At 34.6% G+C, this 17,895-nt stretch overlaps 3 protein-coding genes across 3 annotated transcripts; all 3 read left to right on the top strand.

The window, feature by feature from the left end:
- Positions 1 to 6,543: 6,543 nt before the first annotated feature.
- On the top strand, positions 6,544 to 8,469 carry LOC108816547 (protein FAF-like, chloroplastic). The gene has a single exon (XM_018589118.2). It carries the CDS (start codon positions 6,763 to 6,765, stop codon positions 8,128 to 8,130), a length of 1,368 nt encoding a protein of 455 aa, XP_018444620.2. The 5' UTR covers positions 6,544 to 6,762; the 3' UTR covers positions 8,131 to 8,469.
- A 2,485-nt stretch (positions 8,470 to 10,954) lies between these two features.
- LOC108814848 (J domain-containing protein spf31) lies at positions 10,955 to 13,751 on the top strand. The gene is made up of 9 exons (XM_018587478.2): positions 10,955 to 11,133; positions 11,422 to 11,512; positions 11,633 to 11,693; positions 11,777 to 11,854; positions 11,971 to 12,044; positions 12,713 to 12,826; positions 12,923 to 13,030; positions 13,298 to 13,336; positions 13,434 to 13,751. The coding sequence occupies exons 1-9, from the start codon at positions 11,045 to 11,047 to the stop codon at positions 13,518 to 13,520; spliced, it is 741 nt and encodes a 246-aa protein (XP_018442980.2). The 5' UTR covers positions 10,955 to 11,044; the 3' UTR covers positions 13,521 to 13,751.
- A 953-nt stretch (positions 13,752 to 14,704) lies between these two features.
- On the top strand, positions 14,705 to 16,899 carry LOC108818166 (chaperone protein dnaJ 2). The gene is made up of 6 exons (XM_018591061.2): positions 14,705 to 14,976; positions 15,264 to 15,441; positions 15,517 to 15,655; positions 15,750 to 16,026; positions 16,121 to 16,319; positions 16,407 to 16,899. The coding sequence occupies exons 1-6, from the start codon at positions 14,824 to 14,826 to the stop codon at positions 16,727 to 16,729; spliced, it is 1,269 nt and encodes a 422-aa protein (XP_018446563.2). The 5' UTR covers positions 14,705 to 14,823; the 3' UTR covers positions 16,730 to 16,899.
- Positions 16,900 to 17,895: the final 996 nt, after the last annotated feature.

The raw sequence follows: 17,895 nt of genomic DNA, 5'->3' as shown, positions 1-17,895 counted from the left end.
TACAAAAAATTATTTAACAATTAATTGACATTTTTTATTGACCATCATATTAAATATTTCATACAATTTTTAAAATTTTACATGTTGCTTAACAACTTATCAGAGCAACAAGACAAACATAAACAACCCGGTACAAAACGAGATAGAGTTAAAAATCAATGCGGTCTTGTGCAGGCAAAGAAGAACTACATGAGAAAAGGCTGGAAGGTTGGTGATGGTTTGATGGAGAAGTGAAAATCCTCTTGTTCCTCTCTTTCCATATCAAGTAGATGGAAAATGAAGTCTAATGATGCACAGATGATCTAGGCAAATTAATCCAGACAGCTACAGAATGAATATCTTGCAGCGGATTCTCCCAAACCTTACTTGCAAAGTAGTTCCAAACAGCTGTTGAGAAGCTACACTCGAATAATAAATGGTGGTGTATCTCTGCTGCAGTAGTACACAGAGTCGGACCTACATTGGTCAAAGGGGTGTCACATTGACACAGATTAAAAATATATTGTACCATGTTTGCACCAAGTAACCGAAAGATACATAGTTCAGTTGGTCTGATTATTCCCCTCCTGACACCATTTTAATCAAGTAACCCAAGTTCAACTCTTATATTTGCTGTTTTTATCTCTTTATTTTAGTTTTAAGTTGGGCCAAACCCAATACTGACACACCTAAAAACCAATCCTAGGTCCGCCACTGGTAGTACATAGCATAGCACACATTCCTCCGGTACAGTCATTCCCCACCTTTAAAGCCTGTTCCTTGCTGCAGTAGAACAGAGCACATAAATCACTGATTTGTTACTCTAATACATGGATTAGACGTTGCGGGCCAATATTCTAGAGATATGATGCGATCAAACACCACTAAAAACTCTTACGATCAATGCAATAGAACAATATACACGTATGTACGTAGGGGTACTTGATATCATTTTGATACTTCTAAAAGCATATTATCGTATTGTGGATAGGACCAATAATGATATCATCATCATCATTATAATCAACATCAAATATACCGATATATACACAAATATATACGCACGTAAACATACAACCACGTACACTTTAGAACAAAAAATTATTCAGTCTTCGTGCCCCCCATGCACACGTCTTTATCTTTCGAACCGTATCTTACTCCTACCCACCACCTTGTGTTCACTTGTTTGTTTGCCCCAAATAACATTCAAACGGCATATTTTTCTTTCTGTATCGAACAAAATTGATAAAAAGTTCGGTTAAGTATATTTACACCCATATTATTTTAGGAAAGTTTGTACGTATACTAATAGAACCAAATGAATTTTATTATATTAAACTTTGATGCTCGTGTAGTTTAAACATTTTTATAAGAATCTTTTAGAAAGTACTTGAACTGCGAAATATATTTAAAATTTAAAACATTGATTACTTTCTTCTTTGATAAAAGTAACATTGATTACTTTCCAATTTCCAAATGCACTGATGATAAGCCTATGTATATTTAAAAAATGAATAAGCCTAGATATTAAAAATATTATACTCCATTAATTAGTTGTCTTTGGTTACAGTTCTTACAGACAATTTATTGGAACCACCTTTCAGTGATATATACGTTGATGTTGAGACTCAATTTTATGCAAAGTTTTGTCTAGGGTTATTGATTTATTTTAAGAAAACAAAAAACCTCAAATAGTATCTTTGCATGTCTTATTTTCAAATTTACCATGTAGTATTATTTTTCTTATTATAAAGTGATATCCCGTAGTCTATATTTGAGAAGTGATTTTGACACGTGTCATCACCATATTAATTTTGAAAGAAAAATTATGACATGGCACACCAACATTAATGACATGACTTGAAATAAATTATGACATAGATATTTACATTTAGGGGGCTGTATTCAACTAAAGGTTTGAAGTGATTTGTATCAAAATGGCAAATCCACTATTATTCAAATGTGAATTTTAAAAAACGCTTTAAAATCCAGTGTTATTGAACTTAACATTTTATAAAACACTCTGAAATCCACTGTTATTGAACAAAATTTAAGTTAGAGATTTTAGAGTGCTTTAAGTATTTTTAGAGTGTTTGAAGAGAGTTCCTTAGTTATAAAAATAAAAATACAAATCTCACTGTTTTAGATGAGATTCTAGAGTGTTTTAACAAAAATCACACCAAATTCTCTAATTCTCCTGCAATCATCTAAAAACTCATTAGAAATCAAATCACTTCAAATTTCAGATTCAATACACCCCTCTTAGTGTTGATCTATATTTAAGATAATTTTTTAAAAATATGGTAATAACTTAAAGATAATTATGACATATTTACATTTAATATTGATTTATATTTAAGGTAAGTTTTTAAAATATGGCAATAATTTATATATCATAATTAATATAACAATAAATAATAAATTAAATAGAAATATAATAATAATTAAATTTTCGAAATATTATTTAGCTATATTTTTATAAGTATATAATTTTTATTACTAAAAAAATTCTTCAAAATACTATGCATTTTTAAAAAAATATATAATTTTCTTTAAATAGTGACATAGACATTTACATTTATTATTGATTTGTATTTTTAGTAAATTTTGAAAATATGGTAATAACTCATAGATCATCATTAATTTAGCAATAAATAATATAATGTTATAAATAGAAATATAATATTATTTTGGATTTTTCAAAAGTTAATTATCTTTTATAATTATTATTAGTAAAACAATTCTTCAAAATTATACAGTTTTAAATGTAATTTTCTAATCCAATACTATTAGTTTATTTTTAATATCCATAACTTTTAGAAAATTATTTAGTTTTATATTTTGATAATTATACACTTAACAAAAATTTCTCTTACATTTACAAAATTTGATTGAATATATTTTAGAAAAAGATATACATATATATTACTAAATATACATTGAATAAAAATATTTTTTTAATCTTAAAGTTTTACATATGATTAAATTAAGATTATATATTGTAATCAAATAATAAAATCAAAAATTAACAAAATAAAAAAATAATAAAATTTGTATTTTAAAATAAATTATATTTTAAAACTTTTATTTCTGCACATGGTGCAGGAAAACACCTAGTATATATATATATATATATATATATATATATGAAAACACCAAATTACGAGATAAACAATAATTTATACTCTGCATGTTTTGTGGTGTTTTAAAAATATTTTAATTTTTCAGTTATTGGTTTATAACATCTACACATCATAATGGGTTCGAATCATAACTGTTCTGTTTGAAAACAACTAAACTTGATTGGTTCTAATTTTTGGTTATCTAATAGCATTTCTAAAATACATTCTATGACTTCAAATAGGACAGGGCAAATAAATAAAACCTGAACCGATAAAAGTAAATTCAAACCGATCCGAATTCGATATAAATACCGAACGGATTTTGTATTATGGTATTTTAAGTTATGGATATTATCCGAACCGAACTCGCTAAATGATTATCCGATAGAACCTAAAATGTTCAAAATTCCGAAAAGAATTTTCACCAAACATGATATCAATTCCTAATATGTATCTAAAATACATTTAAATATTATTAAACATCTAAAATAATTATCTATTACATGAAAGTTGATGGTTGAATGTACCGGTTTTAGCTTGAAGTTTTTGAATTTTGGTTTTGTTTTCAGTAATAATGTTTCCTAAATGAAAACTTAATTTTTGTTTTATATTTTCATTTATTTGGTTTTTTCTTTCAATAACTATATTTATTTTTCGTTTTATTTTGAGTGATCACGTTTGATGTTCATTTCTTATTTTTAAACCGATTTTACTATTTTGGTTGCAAAATATATACAAATCAAGTACTTTAAAATCGAAGAACCGATTTTGTCTATGTTTTCGTAACAAGGTATGTACAAATTAGATATTTCAAAACCAAAAAATCGATTGTGACCCGCACCCAAAAATAATGCGTATTATACTAGTTCTTTGAAGATTTACTAACCCCGACCCTAACCCAAACCAATCCCCAACCGGACTTTCATATAACCCAAATGAGGCTATTTTGATAAAACCAAAGAACCGACACCGATTGACAAAAACCAAAACGTGACTGGGACTCTGAATGCCAAACCTAACTTCAACTATGATGTTTTTGGCTCTAAAAATCTTAAAAACTTTAAATTTGAATTCTTTTTATATTTTTATTTGCATTTTTGTCCTTACAAATACACATTACATTTATGATTCTTAAATATTTTATCTTTTATCATTTTAATCCTGATTTTTTATATATCATTAATATTTTAAATTAATTATATAAATTTAGGTTTTACACATAAAAGTAAATGAAAAACTAAAATAATATTTCAAATATTTTAAAACTAGATCTAGATAACAATAATATCACAAAGGAAACTTAAAAAAAAATCTAAAGTTATATAAATAAATAATCATTACAAAATTTTAAATATTGCAACTAATAGTCAGGTAAATTTGATACGAAACCCCTAATTTTTTTTTCTAACTAAAGATGGTTGTTGTTTTTGTTTAGATGGAATAAATTCATGAGTATTAATATTAGTAATAGAAGATGTAGCATTATTTTATTTACCTCTTTTACTTCTTTAAAAGTTTACTTGTTAACTTTATTTTGCTTGTTTAATATTTATATGTAAATTTTTATATTTTCGTATAACATTTTTAGTTAATATTATTGTATTATTTTTATATATGTGCTAGTTCTTTATAAAAGTTTTATGAGTTTAAATTAATTATAACCATAATATAAAATACAAATAATTTTAAAATTAAGTTTAAAATTTTGTTTTTGGAGAATAAAAAATTTAAACTTCAAAAATGAAAATTTGTAAACTATAAAATACAATGTCTTTTTGAGATGCTATAAGGGAGACTAACTAAGGGTCTCGCTAGTTTTCCTCTATTATCTGCAAACGCAGTTTTTGCCGTTGGTAGCGGTTGACAGCGTTTCAAAACAATCATAGAAACCGCTACAAATTGTTTCAATCCGCTCAGACCATGTTAAAATCAAAAGGTGGTTCTAGCTAGCATTTGCGATTATGGATCAAAAAATAAATATAAAATTAAATTTTCAAATATTTAAAATTTTAAACTTAAAATTATAAATTAAAAATAAAAATATTAAAAATAAAAATATATACACATTTTATATATTAATTTACATTCACAAAGTATCATAATTTGTTTTATAAAAAAATTAAACTAGCTATTCATTAGATTTTTTAAGAAAATCATTATACATACATATATATAGATATAAAAATAAAATTAAAAATATTCTTTTAAAAGTTTCTTAATATGAATCTTCATAAAATATTATTAAAACTATAACTTATAACTAATTAAAAATTAAATAAATAAATATTATTATTAATATTAATCATATTATATTAATAATTATTGTATTGATTATATTGATAATTTAAACAGTTGTAATATCTAATAATCAATCAACCACAAATATTCCTTAAATATAAATAATTTTTAAACATTGTACAATCATAGAAAACGCTAAATAACGTTGGAAATCGCAATCATCCGTATCTGAAAACTTCTACATCCGCATCCGCAACCGCCGCCTTTTGAACGAATCGGACCCTAAATCATAAATGCATAACAAAGCTTAGATTAAACCGCAGACGCCAAAGATATATGCTACAAATACAATGTCTTTTGATTGGTAATATTAAAATGAATATTTACATAACATTTATGAATCTTACATAAAATTTTGTATGGCATGGTTTACGATAAGGTTCAAAACGGCGTTGTTTTCAGTATAAAATAAACCCAAGTGGTACGTAGAAAGCTAATAATGTGATCCAGCTTTCGTTTTTGGAACATTTTCTCATCGTTTAACTCTAAAGAAAGATGAAAACTGTGACTTCAACAATGTGCCACGTTATTGGTTCAACACGGTATCGATGCCATACGTCAACATTTTTCTTCTTTTGACATAACTATGTACATTCTTTATATAATTATATATGTTTAGTTTCATATCCGTTACTTTCTTCTTCACGACGCACGCGTTAGTTACAACTTACAACTTATAGAACTGAATATATATCACATTTCTTAATCCTTCTCATATTTGTTTGTCATCGCTATCATAAGAGGCAAATTTTAGACTGTGAGCAATTAATAGTTTTTCAAAATTAGTGACATATAGTAATGGAAAACAGTGGAAAAAGAGATGATAACTGACACAATAACCATACCAAAATGTATACAATACACAACCCCAAAGTTTAAAGTCAGTACTCTAATGTAGGTAGATACATAATCATTTTCCTGCAGCGAGTAATTAATTAATAAACAGCGTTATTTAGTTTCCAATACGTATTTCACACTGCATAATATTGGTGAATGTTGTTTAAAATAATTACTTCATATTTTTATTATTTTATTATAGTTTTCAGATACTTATTAAATGAAAATGATCTTACTACAACTTGAAAGGTTTTTCTTTTGTTTATTAAAAACATTAATAAATATCCAAATAACAGTAAGCAAAGAATCAATTGATGGAGGACCCCACGGTACATGGTTCCATAATGGAAGAACCTCTATATAAAAGAGCCTCTTCACTCCCCCTCTCATCATGTCTCATTCTCATCCATCAATCCACAAAACATAATCATCTTCCTCTCTTAATAACACTACCACCTAAGACAAACACACTTCAATCTTCACCGACAGTAATAGTAAGAGATAAAAGGTTTTGAATCTTTTAAAGATGATGGCTTGTGGCTTAAGCAAGAGCCTTGGGTTCTCTTCCTCCTTGAAGCAGCAGCAAGGCATAGTGACCATCCTTGGTACCGGTGACTGTAACATTCCGTCGAACACTTCATCTGCACTTTCGCTCAGGCGGACTTTCTCCGCCGATCTCTCCTCCAAGAATTGGGTATCCCAGAATGGGCTGAAGAGGATCTCTTCCTCGGAGAAGCTCCGTACCTTTGGTGCTGACTCGCCGAGCTCCGGCGACGAGGAAGAGACAAGATCAGGGTTCGATATTTGGGCTCAAATTCAAGATGACAAGAATAAGGAGGAGGAGATTGAGCCGGGGCAATCCGATGTATGGAGTTCGATTCTTTCCGACAAGAAGAAGGTGTCGGAATCGAGCGTTGTTCCTCCACCGTACGTTCATCCTCTGATGAAACGCGCCAGCTCCTTGAGCGAGAAAAGCCTCGAGATTTGCACCGAGAGTCTCGGATCCGAGACGGGTTGCGAAGGTTTCTCTTGGCACGCGTCGTCGTCGGAGACTGAAGAAGATGCTGCTGAGATCGAAGTTCTCAGCGTTACAGTGACCAAAGAGGAAGAAGAGACTGAGGTTGTTGAGGTTGAACAAGAACCAATCACGGTTCCGAATCACACACCATGCATCACGGTCACGGAGCTGCCTAGAGGATCGTTCCCTCCTCCGATTCGTTCTCTCGCGAGCCAATCGGGTTCGGCTGCTCTGCACATGAAAACTCGCCGTGACAATGGCCGATTGGTTCTCGAGGCTGTCTCTATGCCGTCGCATAACAACTTCTCCGCCAAGCGCCAAGACGGGCACCTCCTCCTCACTTTCGCAGAAATCAGCGACGAAGAAGACGAAACTGATGAGCTTCAGTGGGTCGAAGATGAAGAAGAAGAGGAGGAGGAAGCACAAGATGAGTTTGCCTACAGGCCCAGTGGGCTTCAGTACAAGCTGCCACAAAAGTCAAGTGAGCCTATAAGTGTTCATAGGTTGGTGGCGGCCCATAAGCCTATTGGAGTACCAAAGAGAAACTCGAGATGGCCTGCGACGGATGAGTTCGAGACCAAATCCGACGTAGTCCACTCTCTGCCACCAAGGCCAAGGGTGGCTCAGCTCGCTCGGTCGATGAAGCCGCCCTCCACGGTGGATGACACAGTAGGAGCTGCATGCTTCAACACATGTGACTACTCTTGGAAGCCCACTAACACTGAAATTTTCGGTCAGAACATAAAAAACCAGTTCCAAGCCCAAAACTATGTCCAGAAATCGTTCACCGTTGGACAGGAAAGTTGGACTAATGGTTGCAAGGAGCGAAGGAGATCTCTTCTGTCTATGGAGGCTTTTTGCATTGCCACTTCATAAGTTACAGACTACCCACAAAGGGGTAATTTACAAGACCAAAAACATATGATATCTATCTATCTATCTATGTGTATATATATCTGAGTATATATGTATACTCGAATATATATGCATATTAACCAAATAATTGTTGTTGTTGATGGTTTGTCTACCTTATTTTTCTGCCTCTGTAAGTTTTACCACTTACCTTTTGGTTTGTGGGTAAAAAAAGAAAGAAAAAAAAATAAAGAGTCAAGATTAGGAGAGGGAAGAAAGGAGGAGTGAAAATTACAGAGTAATGTTATTGTTTTTAACGAGGCTGTAAACCTTGTTGGAGTAAAACATATTTATGAAAGTGTTCATGTTCTGTGCAAACTTTTGTTGGTCCATATTGCTTGCAAATAAGACGACAACTCGTTTTATTTATTTATACTTCATCACATTATGTTAAAAACGTGTAAACACTTATGGTTAAAGATAAGATCCATGTCTCAGCTTTAGAGTTAAGAGGAAATATTTTCCATAAATTAGAAAATATTAACAATTTAGGAGAAGTAAATTTGCTTCGTGCACAAAAAAAGAGAAGTAAATTTGCTCAGCATGCATGTTATTTTTCTCAACTATTATTCATATGTGGATGAGTATGCCCATTGCCGGTCCAAATATACGTGAATTTGCTTGTTGGTCCTAAGCCAAATTTATTAAAGTATATGTTTTTTTTTTGCAATTCTCTTAAATAGATAATTTTCAAGTTTTTGTCACAAAAAAATTTAAAAAAGAAAAATGACAAAAATATTTCATTTAATAGTTAAAATACATTATACCTTAGATATATAAATACAAATAAATAAATAAATAAATAAAAATTTATAGTTTCGAATTATATGTTTTCAAATTTGATTTTTTATAATTTTCAATTTTGTTTTTACTTTTTTCAAATTTTCCTTTTGGAATTCGAAAATACTATTTGAAACTAATTTTAAATTTTTTATTTTCAATTTTCAATATTTATTCTTTTATTTTATAACATTTTAAATCACAATCCCAAAATCATAAAATTTAGATTAATTAATCCGAAATATAAATGTATATTTATCTCCTTACTAAGAAATTTGGATCATTTTAATTCTTAAAAATTATATTTGTAACAAAAGCTTTTTTAGAACTATCATAAGGTAAGTGGTCTCGAGAGTCGAGAGAGAGAAAGAGAGAGAAAGTAGATCGAGTTTTTCATCCTTTCCGGCCAACGGCGTGGACTTCCACAGCCACCGTCAGTTTGGCGGTTAGTCTAATCTAGTATGCTGTTGTTCCCTCGTTGTTTCCAAGCTGTGTCTGAGTAGTTTGTCCTGCGTCCGGCGAGTCACCCTCCGCGTGGTGAGCGTTCGGTTTTGGCCTCCGTCGTGGCACCTTTCTCGGAAAGGTGAACGGTAGGATCAAGTTTCCGGGCTAGCCTGTTCATAGTCGGCGGCGGCGTTGCTAGGGTTAGTAGTTAATTGTTTCTGGTTTTTGTTTCTGGGTTGTTTCGGTGGGTGGGGTCTCGTTTCTGGAGATGCTCACGGCCGAGCGGAGATTCCTCTCGGAGGAAGTGAGGGTGAAGAAGACGAAGTTGGTGGATTCGATGGCGGTGGATGAGATCTAGGGTATGACTCTTTGAAGAGTTCCGTGAACCAAGCCATGCGAAGTCTAGGAGGGAGTGGCCATAGATTCCGGCGATCTTTGGAGTTTATTCAGGCGACCCAGACGATTCGAAGTTCCGGCCGCAACGGTCGGCCGAGACAGCGTGGTGACGGTGTTTCGTCGTTGTGGGCGCGACGCGTGGAATCTGGGAGTGGAGGATGCAACCACGTGGAATGATGTCGGTCGGGTTTGGTGGGCTCGTGCTTTTAGGCCTTTGGGTGAGGGTTGTTTTTGTGGTTGTTTGGGCCCGTTGTGATCTTGGCCTTGCTGGCTTGTTTGTAATGGGCTTGTCTCTGTACTTTGAACTTTTGACCTTATGTTTTATAATTTCAATTTGGGAAAAAAAAAAGGAACTATCATAAGGTATTTCTCTTTCTTTTTCTTGATCAGCATAAAATATATGTTCATGTAATCAAATAATAAATATTGAAATATGTAATGGAAAGTTTTCGTTTTGAGAAAGCCCGAAGCCTTTCTTCTTCTAGAATCCTAAGCTTTACCGAATCCATAAAGCCCATATATTATAGGCCACAATATAAGTTCTCTTTCTCGTTACCCAAACCCGAGTGTTTGACCCGAAACCTGACTCAATATAACTCGGACTAGATCCACAATTAATCTTGGCCGTATTTATATCCAGAATCCAAGAACCAAAAAACAAAAAACAAACAGATTCGGTTCAGTTTGGATCTATTATCTAAATAGATCATATATTTTCAAAACCAAAATAAAAATTTGAGTTGGAACTGAACCCAAAATTGAATGAACCAAAATATTAAAATGGAAATTTTTAAAATATAGTTTATATTTATACATATTAACTATATTTAGTTTAACTACAATCAAACAATTTAAAATATTTAAAATTTATATTAAAAGGTCTAAAAATTCAAATGAATTCGATATTAATTCAAAAATATAAATTTTAATTTTTAATCTGAATTTATAAGAAAACAAAACTAAAACAGATCTGAAATAACCTCGGTTATCAACGGATACCTAATTTAACCAAATTGAAATCGAGCCGAATTTTCTAAATAATCAACCAACAGGTCCAAAAAATTTAGAACCGAAAAATCTGAAAACCAAAAGAACCAAATAAAACCGAATTTATAACCAAGTTCGAATGGCCATGGCTAATTGAACCCACCCGAATACCCGACTTTTATTCCCATAGAAATCGCCATCTTCTTCCTTCCCTAACTCTTCCGCACTTGAAGGGTGAGAGAGAGAGAGGGGGGAAGAGAAGCAATCAGTGATGGGAGATGTCAAAGTAGACGATGATGCGATTCTAAAATCCTTCCTTGCGGAGGTCGGGGAGGTTGAGAGGGACAACGAAGTCGTCAGGTTTCTTTCTCTAAGCCTAATTTTAGCTCCTATTCCTGATCCGAAAGCGTTATCTTCCAATTCATAGTGCGTTAGGGTTTCTACAATTGAGTTTGCAGTCAATGTTTTGTTATGGTGTACTTTCACTATGCACTTTGATTACAAACCGGATCTTGTGAAAATTTGATCAATGTATAGTAGCGATTACTTTTAGCTTTACTGTTAAAATTGTTTAACCGGTATGCTCCTAGTGTTGCCAGCCATGTCTCTTATGATATGTATCTTATAAAAAAATTGAAACTTTTGTAGGATTCTCTCATGCTTCAAGCTGAACCCGTTTGAGCATCTTAACTTATCTTTCGATTCTTCCACGGATGACGTTAAAAGACAGTACAGAAAGGTATATGCTTCTGTTCTGTCCCTTGAACTTCGAAGACTTTCATTTTTTTCTTTATGGTTTCTTCTTAGTGATTTTAGTTACCGTTTGGAAACTTTGTGACTAATTTGTACATTTTACCAGATATCTTTGATGGTTCACCCTGACAAATGCAAGCATCCTCAAGCACAGGAGGCTTTTGGAGGTTAGTTTTTTTCTAAATGCAAGATATCTTTTTTTTTTTTGATGAATTTGTCATGTTTATTTGGGTTTTGATTTACTGAACAGCATTGGCAAAGGCGCAGCAGCTGCTGCTGAACGACCAAGAAAGAGATTATATTCTCACTCAAGTCCAAGCTGCCAAACGTGAGATTTTATTGCTTAATTCTTGGATTTTACCAATTTGTGTTAGATCATTTGAAAAGTTTTACCGGAATCTGCAGCTTACCGTTTAGTAACTTTTTTTTTTCTCAACTGTGCAGAAGAGCTTAAGATGAAGAGAAAGAAACAGTTGAAGAAAGATACCGCCTCTAAAATAAAGTCATTGGTTGATGAGGTAATGAATTTGTTTTTTTTTTTTTGAGGTTTAGCCGAGGTGTTTTTTTACATTTTCTATTTTTCCAATGTGATTGAATCTACAGTTACGTTGGGTGATTGATGGCTCATCATAACGAGTGATATAAAACTTATTCGATTCTGATACTGCGAGATTTTTTTAGGGCGCTAGCTTTTGTCAAAATTGGGCTTATTCTGGAAAGAACCAACTGATGTTGCTTGTTAAGCGAGTATAATATCTATGTTTTGTTGACATGTTGCGAAGTCTTAAGAATTGTTTGCCAGTTGCCAGATTACGTTATTTCAAGATGCATGTTGACATGAACTGGCCTGACATTGTTGTTGTGTAAACCCCCTTGCTGCTTACACTTCGGAGAACCTTGTGTCTATTATTTGCGCATGACATAAGAATTCTAAGATACAGAATACGTAGCTCATGTTTGTCAAATGTATATGCCTTAGATGAAAGGATATATTAATGAAAAACCACTCTTGTTTTTATTCTTCTTTTATTTCGTCTGATTGCTATGTATCACAACTCGATGTTTCTAGATCCTTGATAGCTTCAGTTTCATATTTATGCCCCTTTTCTTTGTCAATCCTATTTGTCTTTTTTTCCTCCAGTTCATATTCCTCAGAACCTGTTGATACGCAATTTTATTTACACAGGGTAAGCATGAACAACTATATGAGCAATCTGAAGAGTTTCAGAAGGAGCTTAAGTTAAAGGTCCGAGAGATATTAACAGACCAAGAGTGGCGTAGGCGAAAAATGGCTATGAGGGTATGCAGAATTTCTTTAGTATTGCCTTATATTTTATCCGTAAGAAGTCACAAGATTATTCATTCATTTTTTGTGTTATTGCTTCTTGACATTTAGATATCAGAAGAAGAGGGAAGACTGAAGAAGGACGAAGAAGAACAAAAGGAGATACGGAAGAAAAAGCGTGAGCATGAAGAACAGTGGGAAGGAACGAGAGAAAACAGGGTTTGTGCTTCTTTAAAACCATTGTCTTGATTCCGAACCTGCCTATGAATGCTTTAGTTAGAAGTAGAACCACTTAGCTCACCTTTAGGCAATGAAGTATGGTTAGCAAGTCCTTGTTCCATCATATGTTGATAAAATATGCAATTTCTCATTTTCTGTTTCACCATTCAACATTTATGACAGGATATAGTCAGGTTTAACGCAATTGCTTTTTGTCCTTGATGTCAGTGGTTTCTTTTTAATCAAAGTTTGGGTTTCCATGTGCAGGTGTCAAGCTGGAGAGACTTCATGAAAGCAGGAAAGAAGGTAACTTAGCTAGGGAAAACTCCTACATTCGTTAATTATGTCTTTTTCCTTTGATCAAATTTCAATCTAAGCTTCTGTTATCTCATGAAACCTTCAGGCCAAAAAGGGAGAGACACGTCCTCCGAAATTGAAGACTGAGGACCCAAACAAATCATACGTTCAAAGGCCGGTCAAGAAAGGCTGATCCCTGTCTCGGTTTGCTGTTGTTGCCATTGATAGATTGGTCTTCTCGAGTCTGTGTTTCTGCTCATGTCTGTGTTTCTCTTTGTACATCACCAACTTCTTTGTCTTTCCAAATACATCAGAAACATGGAAGAGATATATAGATTTATGATCTCACTTCTCAAACGCTTATGACCTTTTACCCTTATGTATTGTGTTAGACTTTATATAATACACTTAGTCTTTTCTTTTATATCAGTGTGTTTGGTGGTGTAACTATTAGAGTGAACAGGTGTTCACTAGAAAGACCATGAAAAGTAGAATGTTCTCTCAATAGATTTCCTCGACACAACCAGAATGGTACAGACCCCACACCTTGGGGGAAAAAAGATAGCAACTATTTACATCACCAGCTCCAAAAGAAAAAATGTTTCAACTATACTTTGTTTTTGCTGCAGGTATTTCATATAAGCTACGAGTGATGTTCCATTATTTTAAAATAGGTCAATCCAAGAAGAAGCAATATTCCCATTTGAGAATACTCCCAGCTGCGACTTTTCCCAGTAATTTGCACGATGTTGCCAATGACTTACGGAGATAGTACCATCAGCATCCAACAACACAAAAGTCAGGAGGATAGTACCATCAGCTCCAGACTTTGAACCCTTTCTTGTTGTAGTTTTCAAATTCATCTATTTTCTCTAAAATAAATGCAGATTAATCGAACTTGGATTTATATTAATAAAATAAAAATTCTGCCTTTAATCTTTTCTATCGCTTTTTTTAACTGAGTACATGAACTTGTTGATGTAATTTTTCAGATTCATCTATTTTCAACCAAGTGGTCTTGGCCTAGTGGTAAAGGGGCTCCGGCTGGAGCTTCCGCCCTGGGTTCGATTCTACTTGGCCACCCGGAGCGCCTTAAGTGGTAAGAAAACGCGGATCTTGCGGGCCTCGTGGTGATTAGTCCTTGGGCCTAGAAAGCCTTTGGGATCACACCACGGTTATCAAAAAAAAAAAAAAAAAAAAATCTATTTTCTCTTTTTTTTCTCTTTGATTATTTAGCTAAATTTTCTTTTTTTTTTTCTAAATTTTTTTATCATTTTCTCACAGAAGAAGTAATAAATAAAAAAGGGGGAAAAAGTTCTAGAGTGTTCGGCTGTCCCTACAAAAGACCTGAACATATACCAAAACCCAATTAGTCTTCTCTTCTTCGAACAACAGCAGCCACACACAACAAAACTCCGTTAAAAGCCTCCTCCTCCTTGCACTCTTCCCTTAACCTTCTCTCAGTATTAGGGTTTTCTGAAGAACGTTGAGAAAAGATGTTCAGAAGAGGACCTTCGAGTAAGAGCGACAACACCAAGTTCTACGAGATCCTCGGCGTTCCCAAGACCGCTTCTCCCGAAGATCTCAAAAAGGCTTACAAGAAAGCCGCCATCAAAAACCATCCCGACAAAGGTGGAGATCCCGAGAAGGTTCGCTTCTTTCGATCCCCCCCACCCCCTTCTGTGTAATTGAGTCTGTGTGGTTCTTTTGTAGTTTTGAATTGGATTCTCCGACCGTGTAGATGTCGTGTAATTGAGTCTGTGTCGATAAAGTTGGTTCTTTTTATAGTTTTGAATTGGATTCTCCGACCGTGTAGAGGTCGTGTAAGAATCTTCGTAAAAGTTGTGTCTGGATGTCGGATTCGATCTGAAAGTTGCGAGCATTAGGTCAATTGGTTTGACTTGTTTACCATGATGTCTCTCTGTCTATTGTGCAGTTCAAAGAGCTAGCTCAGGCTTATGAAGTTCTAAGCGATCCAGAGAAGCGTGAGATCTACGATCAGTACGGAGAGGATGCACTCAAGGAGGGAATGGGTGGTGGAGGCGGTGGACACGATCCCTTTGATATCTTCTCGTCCTTCTTCGGTGGTGGTGGTGGTGGACACCCATTCGGTGGTTAGTGTCCTTGTATTCTCTCATTTCACAAATAATAAAGGTTTAATTTTTTTTATATATTTTTTTGGTTATTAGGTGGTAGCAGCCGTGGAAGGAGGCAGAGGCGTGGTGAAGATGTGGTTCACCCTCTGAAGGTTTCACTAGAGGATCTTTATCTCGGAACAACGAAGAAGCTCTCACTTTCTAGGAAGGCTTTGTGCTCCAAGTGTAACGGGTTAGTTAGTTAGTTACACTTTTAAGATCTGCTCCTAAGTGCTATTAAAGAGTTTTATTACTGACGAGTTTTTATTTTGTTTTGTAAATGGCAGAAAGGGTTCAAAGTCTGGAGCTTCAATGACATGCGGTGGATGTCAGGGATCTGGAATGAAGGTTTCGATCAGGCAGCTTGGACCTGGAATGATTCAGCAGATGCAGCATCCTTGTCACGATTGCAAAGGCACAGGAGAGACCATCAATGATCGGGACAGGTGTCCACAGTGCAAAGGAGAGAAGGTTGTCTCTGAGAAGAAGGTGCTTGAAGTAGCTGTTGAAAAGGGGATGCAGCATAGTCAGAAGATCACATTCGATGGACAAGCAGACGAAGCGGTTTGTGGATTTGATTAACTCATTTCATTCCCTAGTTCTGATCGTTATGTTATTTCCTCTATTTGCTGACTTTATACGTTGATTTGGATAACAGCCTGATACAGTCACTGGAGATATAGTGTTCGTCATACAGCAGAAGGATCACCCAAAGTTCAAGAGAAAGGGAGATGATCTCTTCGTCGAGCACACCCTCTCTCTTACCGAAGCCCTCTGTGGCTTCCAGTTTGTCTTGACTCATTTGGACAAAAGACAGCTCCTCATCAAATCCAGTCCCGGGGAGGTTGTGAAGCCAGGTACGTGATCAAATCCAGTCCCTCTTCATTGTTTTTTTTTTTGCTTCTCCCCTTCTCACCGTTGTGTGTGTTTGGTTTGTTGAATAGATTCATACAGGGCGATAAGCGACGAGGGAATGCCAATGTACCAAAGGCCGTTCATGAAGGGTAAGCTTTACATCCACTTCACGGTCGAGTTCCCTGAATCGCTGACCCTGGACCAGACAAAGGCCATCGAAGCGGTTCTGCCGAAGCCGAAGGCGGCTCTGAGCGACATGGAGATAGACGAGTGCGAGGAGACGACGCTGCACGATGTGAACATGGAGGATGAGATGAGAAGGAAGGCTCAAGCGCAAAGAGAGGCTTATGATGACGATGATGATGAAGAAGGCCCGGGTGGTGCTCAGCGTGTGCAGTGTGCTCAGCAGTGATATTATCAACATGCGCACTTTGTAGTGATATTCAGCATTTGCGTTTTTTTTTTTAAATTTTATATGTATTATTTTTGGGTCTTGCTATAGACTTTTGCCCGATTCTGTTGGAAGAAACTTGTCCTAATTCATTTTCTTGTCCCTTTCAGAATAAACTTTTTTTTCTAGTTCTTGAGATTTACGTCCTCACACCAACTCACAAGTTGTATAGCGTTGCTGATTGCTACGAAATATAGATATAGATTGGTTATCAACTTAGTTATAGAGAATGCTTTTATGTCACAACTCGCAAGTTGTATACCGTTGATGATGATGCTTTAAAATATGTATAGACATGCTTACTGTGCTATTCTGCTACCACATTATTAGCTGTTACTACACTTAAAATCGTCTGTAATAAAACCGCATGTCATCTGAATTTCGACAGCTTCTCAATTCACAATCAACGACTAGTATCTATGTTGCGGCATCCATCTTCTTGTGTAGATACCATTGAGAATGGAAGTTGTTCGTACCTCGGTCCGTTTTATACAAAGTCGAGCCGCGGCTAGAACTCTTAGGAGTTCCTTTATGACTTGTTAACCGAGTTCAGAATCAATCATTTATCAATGGAGTTCTTTGATTAGCTTATAGCTGTTACTGTGATCTGGATCAGTATATGATGATTGTCCGGTGGTCACTTCCAGCAGCAACACTCCTAGTTGGAATATCACGTTTCCACATCCTCCGCATATGATTTGGAGGGAAGAAGCGCTCGTTCTTATAACCGTTAGTAAAGCGGAAAAGAAAAATTAGTTTTTACCTTTCGAGCAAGCCTCATTTGTTGTTGTCCTGGGATGGTTTTCTGTTCGTGTGTCTTTTGACACTGATCTATCAGGGGAAGATTTTAGGCTATGTAAAAGTAGTTTTATCTATAATAAGATTCTAGCCTACAACTTACTGTAGGGTTTGAAGTTTTCATCCAGCATGATGTTATGTGAGTTCACTGAAAGATCAATATATCTGTGCATAATTACTGCTAAAGATTAGCAAGTGATGCTGAGGTTAAAGAGCTGATCATCTTTCACTCCCTCTATTAGTTTAATCAGTATGTTAAAAATAAACAATAATACTCATACTACCAGTGGAGAGCTGCGACCCCAATAGCTATTAAGATGCGAGGAGCA

The sequence above is a fragment of the Raphanus sativus genome, chromosome 7, assembly GCF_000801105.2.
Source record: "Raphanus sativus cultivar WK10039 chromosome 7, ASM80110v3, whole genome shotgun sequence".
Lineage (NCBI taxonomy): Eukaryota > Viridiplantae > Streptophyta > Magnoliopsida > Brassicales > Brassicaceae > Raphanus > Raphanus sativus.
The sequence above is the reverse complement of the archived record's forward strand: the minus strand, read 5'-3'. Positions and strand labels throughout refer to the sequence as shown.